The following is a 12,459-nucleotide window of genomic DNA, read 5'->3' as shown; positions in this document are numbered from 1 at the left end:
GGCAGCGAAAGAAAAAGCAGGGAAATAGAAACCCTCCAAATGCCACTATTTTCCAGGGATGTCCCTGATTTAGAGAAGCTGTCCTGGTTTCTGATTTGATCCCAGAATATTCCGCTTTTCCTTAGGGTCTCCCTATTTTCATTGAAGAAATGCTGGAGGGAATGGAGTTATCCGACCCCCTGGCCCTCTGAGAAGGCAATCCTGTATAGGGACGTTTCAAAATGTTTCATGTTTTATTATGTTTTTTATATATGTTGGAAACTTCCCAGAGTGGCTGGGGCAACGTAATAAGATGTGCGGTATATAAATAGGAAAATTATATTTATGGAAAGGGATGTCCCTATTTTCATCAGAGAAATGTTGGAGGGTTTGGAAAGGTCGGTTGCTGGAGCTAAGTGATTGCATGATCCCAACCAGCAGAGCTGGGAACTGGACTGCCTCCTCCAGCTACCCATTCGGGCTGCAGGCATAGCTGTCAACCTTCCCTTTTTTGCCGGAATTTCCCTTATTCCAGTGCCATTTCCCGCTGCTATCCCGGATTGTTAGGTATCCTGTAGAGTAGACTGTCCCCGGGACAGGTGAGGCTGCTGATCCCTTATTTTCAAATCTGAAAGTTGACAGCTATGGCTGCAGGGTGGCGTCGTCCCAGCTTTCTGAAAAGATTTACTGATGAGGAAACCAGTGACTGCACATCGGATCACAAGGAGACTTATTTGTGCAACATTCTGGATATCCGAGAAGATGCCAGGTAGATTCCAATGATACAATAAATTTTGAGGGACAGCGCAAGGGGGCGCATCCAGCCTCGCAGCCTCCCAGGGCCCAACCCACAGCCAGCGAGGCAGGAAACGGGGCCAGCCAGGGGGACTCGAGAGCGGCTGCACTTTCCTGTCCCCCGCCGAGGAGAGCGGAGGAGCAGCGGCCCGTGGCCTGGCGAGTTTCCCCGGAGAGGAGCCGGATTCCGGAGCAGGGACGGAGCGAGGAGTCCGAGGTGCAGGAGGCGGGGGGGGGGGAGGAGGAGAGCAGGTGCGCCTGGCAGGATCAGGCCCCGAGTGGAGTCAGAGGCTGCAGGGCGCCCCCCCCACCCGGGCAGGAAGGGGAAGGGGCGCAGCTGAGGGGCAGGGCATCTGCAGGAGGGCGCAGGGGCAAACATCTCTGGCTCAGGCTGGCACGGACCCTGCCGGAGACCCTGGGGAGCTGCTCCCTTCAGTCCTGGGCTCAAGGGGCAGAATGAGGGGTCCAAGGCAGCTGCTGCTCCGCGATGGACGATGCATACAGTCGTCCGATGATCAGCGGCGTACCTGGGGCTTTTGCCTCCCCTCTCCCTGTCCCTCAGCAGGGAGCCCCGTCCTCTTCCACGGTCCTCCCCACGGGGGAGAGGGAAGGGAAGGCAGGAGGGGGAATGGAAGAGCAGTGCAACAGGGAGGTGTCGCTCTCACTCTGCAGCCTCCTGACACCCTTTGCAGGCCACTACTCCTGCCCCCCTTCCTCTGCCAGTGCCATTGATGAACCTATCACCCTCCTTCATGAATTGGTCGCCTTCTAAAGCACTCTTAGCCGCCACCACCATCACTGCATCTTGTGGCAATGATGTGCATCAGATTCATTTAGCAAGGAAATGGCTTCTTTTGCCTGCCCCAAATCAAGGTACACTGTGCCTACACATGGAGGCTCTGTTGATCTGTCACAGCTAATAAAACAGCTAATAGATCTATTTCCCGGAGAACGCATCTGATCTTTTCCCAAGCTGTCAAAGCTAGTGACCTCTTGTGTCTGCGTGTAAATAAGTGAGACTTATTTATTCATTAATTGTTTTATTTCCACCTTCCTCAGTAAGGCAGCAGAGTTTTCAGATGAAGGCTGACGGTTGAAGTGGGTGACAGTTTTGAGAATGCAGAGGAAAGAAGGATTCTTAAGAAGTGTGGCAAATTGAAATCAATTAAAGATAATAAAAACGTTGAAGACAGTATTGTTTAAGACTGAGGAAGGCGAAATTGAAATTAGCTATTCATTTTCATATTATTACTCATTTCATTTCTATACTGCTTCATATTTTTAAGGGAAAAAATCTCAAAGCAATTAAAGGGAAATCTCATTGCAGTTTGTGTCCATAGGATATTGAGAACATTGTAGATCCAGGAGTTCTCTCCTCCTGATAGTCTCAGATTTGATTGTTCTTTCTGATAGAGCAGGAGGAATGAAACGTTTATGGGCTTAAAGCTGCATTGATTCTGGAGGCCACATTCCAGTGAGCTTTGTGGCCAACGTATGCACATGCATGCGCACACAGAAAAGAGATGCCGACCATAAAGTCACATGCACACACGCCAGAGGTGCTGCACAAACTCACCAGACATGCCATCTAGCATACATACAAGTCTTGCAAACACAATCAGTATGTTTAGACCTTCCAACCCCAGTGCTGGGGGGAGGAGAAATAAGAGCACAAGAAGACCTTCTGAATTAGCAAGGAGATCTGTGGGAAAAAGACCCTTCAGATTGTTCTTTAGAAATCCTCTTTAAAGAGCAGCCAGAGGGATCATTTATTTTCCTTTTGCCCCATTTCAGCACTGTGCTGGTTTGTGCTGAAATTGGAGTTGAAAAGTTCTCTCTAAGGGCCCCTTAGGCATCTTTCTCTCCAGGACAGACAGAGATCTTCATCCTATGATGAGATCAGGAGATGGAAATGGCAGGGACTAGCAGGACACACCCTGAGGCTTGGCAAGCCATATGCAGCCAATGGACTGCAAGTTAGAATGTCTTCAGTAAAGAGTTTGTGACCATCAAATATAAAATATTTTGGAGTGGGTTGTTTGATTTTGTTGGTCAATATTCCTTTTGTCTGTTTGTTTCTTAGACTGTGCGGATACCATACATTTAAAGCACGTGGCTTCCCCCAGAGAACCACGGGACCTGTAGTTTATTGCTAGAGTTCTCAACACCCCTAACAAACTGCAGCTGGCAGGATTTCTTGGGTGAAGCCATGTACTTTAAATGTTAGCTGGGTCTGTTGCAGCCTTATTCATATACAAAGATCTGTTGCTGCCTTTCCAACATGCTAGAAGTTGCAGCCAGGATCAGCATTCCCTGTCCACTGAACATGCTCAGTCCTCTCACTGGGTTGTTTTTGGATTTCCCTCCCACTGCCTTGGTTCCCCCACCCCCAAATATTATTTGTACTTCCATAAACCTTGATGTTTCCCCCAGTCTTTGGATAACTTCCCCTTCTCCCTGGGTGGAGTCATTTGGGTGACATAATGATTGTCATTCACAGCCTGAACATCAGAAATAGAAAGAGTAATAATATATTTCAAAAACTGGCAAATGGTTAAAAAATGGGCTTTTGTTTTTATTCTTGGGTTTTATTTTACTTTGTGCTTATTTCTTTTCCAGGAGGGTGGCGTAAAAATGGAAGAGCAGGGACCCAGGAGACCCATTCAAAGGGAGAGACTGGACTACAAAGGAAAGAAACCTCCGGCCGGCCAAGTTGGGACCATCAGGGATCTTCTGCCTCAGGCAGATTTATGTCAGATTAAGCAGGAGGCAGAGGAGGGGCAGCCGCAGCAGCACTGGGAGGCCCAGAAGCAGGATTTCCTGAAGACGATGCAGCCCCCTCGTTCAGGGTGGGAAACCCCACAGGCTCCCAGTCCTCCCCACTCCGGGGATGGTGTCCTCTCCTTCAGGGGAGCTGCAGATGCCAGTCGGTGGCCCAGTGGGAGAGCAGGGGGGACAGACCAGACCCTGCTCCCAGACACTGAGGGGCTACTGGGAAAGGTAAGTGCCCTCCTCTCACCTGGGCTTCCAGCACCTGGAGGTCACAGGTCCACTGCCTCTAGACATGGAGGTTCTGTTTAGCTTTGGTGGTGAATATTCCTCCTCCCTGCACTTTCTCTCTAATCCAGTTTAAAAAGGATTGCTAGACCAAACTTTCTTATACATGGGAGTTTTGTGATCATATCTCCTGATGTTGTTACTTTAGTAAAGCAACCACAGGGGACTCGGAATTTCATCAGAGCAGAAGCTACGTCAGAAGAGGTGATCTTCCACCAATCCTCATTTTCCTCCTCTAAATTGCCTTCATTTCCAAAATGCTCTTTTCTCCCCACTGAGGTAAATCTCTTGGCACGTCTTGCAGCCTCAGCAATCCCATGTGTACTTGCATTAAATAACACTGGCCTATTTTGCAAGGTTGTTGCAAGATTTATTAGGATAATGGTCAGGTTCAGGTGACTGAATCACAGCCTGAAAATCTGGGTTAAAAATAGGAACGGTTTTTAATGCATTGCTGCAGCAAAGTTACGATAAAACCTAAGTTGACTCAAGTTTAAAACCAAAAACTCTAGCCACCACCGCAGTCTCCTGGCCCCCACAACCAGAATGCATCACTCCATAAAGGACCCCCACCCAACCTTTAGTGAGAGAGGGCAAAAGAAAAAGACTCTAAATGGGTAGTTGCACAAATTTACCAGGTGTGGTCCTGCACTGACAGCAAGGCTTACAAACAGGGGAGCTGGGAACGTGCTGGTCCCATATCTCCCTGCATCTGCCTCCTGACCTAATTGTCCCAGCTTATCTCATGATTGGGCCAACCCTGATGGTGAACTGTGATGAAACCAGGCAATCTCTTATGAGCCATAGCTAACAAACTTTCCATTTTGCCCAAACCAGGAAACTGCAGCTGGCAGCTTTGGAATAAGCTGGGATATTAAGCTAACTTCAAACTTTGCTTGGTCAAAACAGGAAACTCTGGTTGATCAGTGGCTTCGTGGTTTGACTGTTCCCACTGATAGCAGTAAAAATAGGAAGCCCTGTTGCATTCAAAGGGGTTGTTTGGACAGAGTCTGTGATCAGCATGCCAATCAGGACAGGCTTAAAAAGGTAAAGGACCCCTGACCATTAGGTCCAGTCGTGGCCGACTCTGGGGTTGCGGAGCTCATCTCGCTTTACTGGCCGAGGGAGCCGTCGTACACTTTTCGGGTCATGTTGCCAGCATGACTAAGCCGCTTCTTGCGAACCAGAGCAGTGCACGGGAACGCTGCTTACCTTTCTGTCAAAGCGCTACCTATTTATCTACTTGCACTTTGATGTGCTTTCGAACTGCTTGGTTGGTAGGAGCAGGGACCGAGCAACGGGAGCTCACCCTGTCGCGGGGATTCGAACCGCCAACCTTCTGATCAGCAAGTCCTAGGCTCTGTGGTTTAACCCACACAGTGCCACCCACGTCCCAGGATAGGCTTAGGAAGCAATTATTATTATTATTATTGTCAGAGCTGCTTGAAGATCCTAGCTCACAGAGGATCACGCTAGCCAGCGATCATTTAGTAAAAGTCTTTATTGAATTACAGTTTCCATTCTCACGCTGCTGCGCGCAACTCTACGTCTAGTAGCTAGATCGACGAAGCTCCGTCTGAGTCTCCGCCCCGTGCGCACCAACTTAATATCCTAGCCCTGCTCCACCTTTTCCGCCTGACTGTCCTCCTCTGGGTCCCTCTACCCCCCGGGGCTTCTTCCTTCCGGGATTCTTCTGACGCTGACCCGGACCCTCCTGCCTCCTTGCGCCGGGCTTTAGGACCTGGCTCCCTTTCCGGGCTGCTTACTGCGCCGCCTTCCTCTGCATTTGAACTTGGCGCGCGCGCCCAACCTTCCACTTTCCTCTTAACCGTTTCTTCGCTCCCCGATGGAGGTGTGGCCACTCCTGACTCATGCCCTCCCTCCTGTGGTGAGCTGCCAGCGCTTGCCCCCTGGCTCCCTTCCTCTTCCCTGCTCTCTGGCGGTGACGCTGGTCCCGATTTCCAACTGCTCTCCTCTGAGTCCCCTCTGGCTCTATCTTCCTGGGGTGCCCCCCTAGACTCCCCCCTTGCCCTGGCCACTGGTGCTCCTTTCTGTGAATCCTCTGATTCACTGGAAAGACTCGGAGATCTCGGGTCGTCGTCATCACTCATCTTTTCTTCTGCCTCCTCCCCTTCGCTCTCTGTTTCCTCCCTTGCCCTTGCCTCTGCTCCTAAACCCCTGACAATTATTATTATTATTATTATTACTACTACTACTACTACTTTCATCCTGCCTATCTGACTGGGTTACCTCTGCCCATCTGGGTAGCTTCCAACAATACAAAAACAAGCAAAACTTTCCCTGTAAAAGGCTGCCTTCGGAAGTCTTCCATTTCGTAGAAATGGCCTTCGGTTTTAAAGAATTGCCCTCTTTAAGGAATCACTTGGTGTAAACATGTATGTTGTCCTCTAGGTCCAAACACACACAGACACACACATGGTAGGAGCAAGCAGTGCTCCAAAGTGCTTATCTTGCGAACTTGCCATCTAAGTTGTTTACTCCTGACCAAAGTTCCTGTTTCCCAAAAGGACAGGAGGGGGAGCAGAGGAGGAAACGGATGGGTTTGAAGGTTCTTTCTGCCTCTCTCCCCTGAGAAACAAGAGCAAAGGGTGTTTGCAGGCCAGGAGGACAGAGGAAGAGGCAGCGAGGGCAGAGGGAGCAGTGGGCGGATCCCCCGCCTCTCCCAAGGGGTCCAGATGCAAGCAAGGGGCTTCCTTCTTCTCCCTGCAAGGGCCACCCATGTATTCAGAGCAGTCCTTTGCAGATTAACTTTTAAGTTCCCAAGAATCTACTCTCAGGCCACTAATGTGCATACCATGCCAGCCTTAAGAAGGGAGGTGGGACAGGCAGGTGAAAAGAATTGCCAAAGGTGTTTGAAAATGCACCTTGGGAAGTGGGTGCCCTTGGGAAGGGGGTGCCCAATTGCGGCTTCTCCAGGGGCAGGAGAATGTCTTGGGCAGGAGAATCCCTGCAGGGGCTCTCAGACTCCCTTGGCTTCTTCTTCTTCCCTCCCTCCCAGGAAGCTGCAACTGGCTCTGGATTCTGCGCTCCTCAGGAAGCTGAAGCTGCAAACCTAGCTGAGACTGAACCTGCAACCCTGGCCAGGATGGAAGGAGGGAGATGGACGGGTGACCTGGTCAGGCTCTCTCCCGCATCCCTCCCCACAACCTCTGAGCATTCCCTCCCAGGACCCTTGGAGAAATCTGGTGAGTTCCAGAGGAGAGGAGATGGGGACAGGGACAGATGGATGGTGGAGGGAGAAAGAGGAAAAGATGGAGAGGAGACAAATGGAAGGAAGTTCCTGAGAGGAAGAAGGAAGAGGTGAAGCCTTCTGCAAAGCAGCTCTTTGTTTCTTGAATCCTTTTCCTAAAGTAGTGGGGTCAGATTTTCTTCCTCCAGGCTTTGAAATCTTAGGTGTTATTTCCATGGCAGGAATAATTGATGATAATGATGTTGCACATCAATCCTGAAAAATGGGTGAAGGGGAATGGAAATGCTTCCCATAATTATTTATAATTAATGTATTTAAATTGTTTCTATTACTCTTATTTTTTAGAGACAGGGTCAGAATGATACATTCCACCAGCATCAAAACACAATAAATGCATGCACCTTCCCAGTTTGGTGGGCTTGAGGGACAAAGGACCAGTTATCATGATACACAATTCCTGTGGCTGGAGGCTCTGCACTTAGGATTGGTCATATAAAGTCCAAGAGCAGGTGGTATTATAAGCAAACTGTGTAAACTTGCCAATCTCACAGACTGGGGTTGTTTGTGTGAGTGAGTTAGTGAGTGGGATAATAATCTTAGCACCCCTGTGTAATGGCTTGGTTCTCCCGCACAGACATGAGACAACTCCAGTAGTAATTATCTCAAACTCATAAATCACTGTGGAGCTCAGTCTTCGGCCTGTTCATCCCAGCTTGCAGTTGCCGAGTCCTCCAGCAAAGAAGGCCCCGCTTTCACTTTCTTTTCCCCTCTTCTTGCAGATTCTCTAGAGCCTACGATTTTTTGGACAGGCTATTTCGGGGGCTCTGTGTCAGAGCTCAAACTGGAGATAACAGTCTGTGCCCCCACCCCCACCCCCCGTCGGCACCCCCTCTTCCTGCTCTTTGTTCTTTGCTCCTGCTGCAGCTTGGCTGCTCCTCCCCTGCTTCACATTCCAACCGAATCACATCTCTTGCGTTCTCAGGCTCTGTCAGCGGAGGCACGAGAGGCTTGAGATTCACGGAGCTGACACCCTGTAATTTTGTCTGTCCCTAAGCTTCCATGGAGCTACTGTGGTACAACCTTGGTGCAAATTTCAAAATAAATACACAAAGCCAACAAAGACTCCGAAGTTTATAGTGGCACCAGCTTTCCTGCTCAAAATTCCACTTTGTGAGACTGCAGCCCACACAAGCGTAGGCCATAATACATTTATCAGCCTTTAAGGGCTGCAAAATATGAATAAACAGAAGCGTAATTCATTTATGGAATCCACCCTACAGGAGACAGTGACGGTCAGCAACATGGATAGCTTGAAAAAAAGGATAAGACTGACGTCTCTGCTCTGCCCTCGCGGTCCTAGGCAATAATCCTTCTTGATACTAGTTTCTGGAAAGCACAGGAAGGCAGAGAAGACTCTTGTGCTCCAGTCCTGCTTGCCGGTTTCCCACAGGCATCTGGTTGGCCTCTGTGAGAAGAGGATGCTGGACTAGGTGGGCCTTTGCCTGATGCAGAAGGCTCTTCTTAGGTTCCAATATATTGCAATATTTTTACAGTTAAATGTAGCACTTAAGTTTTATTTATTTCACAAAGGAGACACTGTTACTTGAGCCTGAGATCATTTCTTCACTTCAGAAAGAAAAAATAGATGTGTCTAATAAGCCAATTCCACCATAGATCTGTATTATAAAACGATGGTGCTTTATTAAGTGTGAATGGAGTGATCATGTGTTGCTCTTGCCATTATCTCATCAGCTTTTCAAAAAATTTGAAACCTAGAGAGGACAGTGGAGAATGGAGACAGTGTTAAAATGAGAGAAGGTGCAGACTGGGATTGACAGGTGTTCAGTTCCTTTTTTGTCTTTCTTGAAAGTCTAACAGGATTCTCTTTCCTCCCAGACTCCCAAACAGGTGAGGAAGATGAAAGTCAGAATTCTATGAAGCCACAGGTGAATTTATGGGGGGAAACAAAGACATTGAGGATACAACAAAAAAGTCAAAAAGGAGAGAAACTATTTGAATGTATGGCATGTGGAAAGAGCTTCAGTGAAAGTGGAAAACTTAGAACACACCAACAAACTCACACAGGGGAGAAACCATTTAAATGTACTGTATGTGGAAAGAGCTTCAGTGATACTGGATCACTTAGAATACACCAACGAACTCACACAAGGGAAAAACCATATAAATGTATTGAATGTGGAAAGAGCTACAGTCAAAATGGATACCTTAGAATACATCAACGAATTCACACGGGGGAGAAACCATTTAAATGTATTGAATGTGGAAAGAGTTTCAGCAAAAGTGGAGTACTTAGAGTACACCAACAAACTCACACAGGGGAGAAACCATATAAATGTATTGAATGTGGAAAGAGCTACAGTGAAAATGGATACCTTAGAATACACCAACGAACTCACACAGGGGAGAAACCATTTGAATGTTTTGAGTGTGGAAAGAGCTTCAGTGAAAGTGGAGACCTTAGAAAACACCAACGAACTCACACAGGGGAGAAACCATTTAAATGTATTGAATGTGGAAAGAGTTTTAGCATAAGCGGAGCACTTAGAGTACACCAACGAATTCACACAGGGGAGAAACCATTTAGATGTATTGAATGTGGAAAGAGCTTCAGTACAAGCAGAGCACTTAGAATACACCAACGAACTCACACAGGGGAGAAACCATTTGAATGTTTTGAGTGTGGAAAGAGCTTCAGTACAAGTGGAGACCTTAGAATACACCAACGAACTCACACAGGGGAGAAACCATTTAAATGTATTGAATGTGGAAAGAGTTTTAGCATGACCGGAGCACTTAGAGTACACCAACGAACTCACACAGGGGAGAAACCATTTAGATGTTTTGAATGTGGAAAGAGTTTTAGCATAAGTGGAGCACTTAGAGTACACCAACGAACTCACACAGGGGAGAAACCATTTAAATGTATTGAATGTGGAAAGAGCTACAGTCAAAATGGATACCTTAGAATACATCAACGAATTCACACGGGGGAGAAACCATTTAAATGTATTGAATGTGGAAAGAGTTTTAGCATAAGCGGAGCACTTAGAATACACCAACGAACTCACAAAGGGGAGAAACCGTTTCAGTGTATGGAATGTGGAAAGAGCTTCAGTCAAAATTATACACTTAGAAGACACCAACGAACTCACACAGGGGAGAAACCATTTGAATGTTTTGAGTGTGGAAAGAGCTTCAGTACAAGTGGAGACCTTAGAATACACCAACAAATTCACACAGGGGAGAAACCATTTAAATGTATTGAATGTGGAAAGAGCTTCAGTACAAGTTCGAAACTTAGAAGACACCAACAAACTCACACAGGGGAGAAACCATCTAAATGTATTGAATGTGGAAAGAGCTACAGTCATAGGGGATCACTTAGAATACACCAACGAATTCACACAGGGGAAAAACCATTTAAATGTATTGAATGTGGAAAGAGCTTCATTGATAGTGGATCATTTAGAAGACACCAACGAACGCACACAGGGGAGAAACCATTTAAATGTATTGAATGTGGAAAGAGCTTCAGTACAAGTTCGAAACTTAGAAGACACCAACAAAGTCACACGAGGGAGAAAGCATTTCAATGTATGGAATGTGGAAAGAGCTTCAGTGATAGGGGATCACTTATAATACACCAACGAACTCACACAGGGGAAAAACAATTTAAATGTATTGAATGTGGAAAGAGCTACAGTCAAAGTGGAGCACTTAGAAGACATCAACGAACTCATACAGGGGAAAAATCACAGATACTTTAATAAACCGTATCGGTGTTCTTTACCTTTCCTTCTATGCTTCCTTGCAATACTGATAAAATCAAACCACACCAATGCTTTCAGCCCCAGAAGAGGAGCTCCCCTTGGTGTCAGGGGAGGGGTCCAAGGCAGCATCTGGAGCCCTGCCATTCCTTCTGTCCCTGGCCCCTTCCCCTCCTCTCTCTGCCATCCCAGGACCACTCTTGACTCCACAGCAGGAGACTGGATCTGTCTGTGATGGTGAGATGTCCTGGCTGGTTGAAGGACCACTTCCTGTTTCTTGCAGCTCCATCCTTTCTCATGCAAGGTGGAGTCATGAAGCAGGTGAAGGCTGAGCACACCTAAGGGTGGCACAGCGGGTGGGTGGGTTTCTGCTTAATCTTTCCCCGTCTTCTCCTTTTCTGGATCCAAATCCCCACACAAAAAGGGGTAGTGTGAGGGCGCAATCAGTGTTATGGAGCTGCACTGAAAATCATTGCTTTGTGACCATAAGAGGCCCTTCTCACAAAAACAAGCATCAAGAGAATTTAAGCTACAGAATTTAAAACAAACAGATAATTTCAAAAAAAGAAAGCAGTCTGGTGCCACATTGCGTAGGAGTTACTTTAACATACACTACCTGGGGCTGCCTTTGAAAAGAGCTCAGAAACTTCAATGGCTCAAAGAGCTGCAGACACATTATGGACCAGGGCTGGCTATAGGCAGCATAGGACTCCCATATTAGAACAGCTCCATCTGCCTAATTGTCTGTTTCTGGGCACAATCAATGTTTCCACAAGAAGAGGAAGATAGATTTGGAGTGCCGCATTTTCAAAAAAGATGGACACACGACTATTTCTTTGTGGAGCTGAAAGGCATGCCCGTGTGCCTCATTTGTGGTGAGGCCCTCTCCGTCCTGAAGAAGGCCAACCTGCAGAGGCACCACAGGACGAAGCACATTCAGTACAAGGGAGTTCCAAGGGCAGCTGCGCCAGGAGAAGGTCAAGGCGCTGAAAACGGACCTGTTGGGTAACCTGTGGCCCCTCCAGATGATGTGAAATTGCAACTCACGTCTTCTTTAGCCGTTGGCCACGCTGGCTGGGGCTCATGGGAGCTTGAGTCCAAGGATCGAGGTCACAAATGCCGGGGACAATTCAAATCCCTCCTCAGTCATGAAGCCGATTGGGGAACTTAAAGCTGGTCACCATCTTTATGCGAAACCTCCCTCGCAGGGTTGCTGTGTGCGTGAAAGCAATATATCTTGTGGTGGGCTTCATGAGGGGAGTGTGGAACAGAAATGTAATTCATGGGTAAGAGGACAGGAAATAGTTCTGAATCTGACTGAAAATAAAGGATTCTTTGTCTCCAAATTGCATATAGCAAGCACATGTGTTGTTGAACTCTAGCTGAAGTCTCAGCATCTGGTTCCTCAGCACTCTGCACTCTCTCTCTGGAAACCTCCGGCTGTCAGGTGACAGGAACCAGCCAATGCCTCCCAGTTCAGAAACAGTCTGCCAAGAGCTGAGATTGGAAGTGGACAACCAAGGAAACTTAGGGGAGCATTTTCATTTCCATGCTTATGAATATTGAATTGAATCAATTCATCTGATGTGTTCAAAATTGTAGAGAAAATTTATGGTTGACACCACCTTG

At 47.4% G+C, this 12,459-nt stretch overlaps 1 protein-coding gene across 1 annotated transcript; it reads left to right on the top strand.

Annotated features, from left to right (window-relative positions):
- Nucleotides 1-848: 848 nt before the first annotated feature.
- On the top strand, nt 849-12,176 carry LOC309524664 (uncharacterized protein). The gene is made up of 4 exons (XM_082209516.1): nt 849-991; nt 3,394-3,774; nt 6,851-7,037; nt 8,939-12,176. Exons 2-4 carry the CDS (start codon nt 3,409-3,411, stop codon nt 10,828-10,830), a joined length of 2,445 nt encoding a protein of 814 aa, XP_082065642.1. The 5' UTR covers nt 849-991; nt 3,394-3,408; the 3' UTR covers nt 10,831-12,176.
- The last annotated feature ends 283 nt before the right edge of the window (nt 12,177-12,459 follow it).

This window comes from Podarcis vaucheri, assembly GCF_965113315.1.
Source record: "Podarcis vaucheri genome assembly, chromosome: 2".
NCBI lineage: Eukaryota > Metazoa > Chordata > Lepidosauria > Squamata > Lacertidae > Podarcis > Podarcis vaucheri.
The sequence above is the reverse complement of the archived record's forward strand: the minus strand, read 5'-3'. Positions and strand labels throughout refer to the sequence as shown.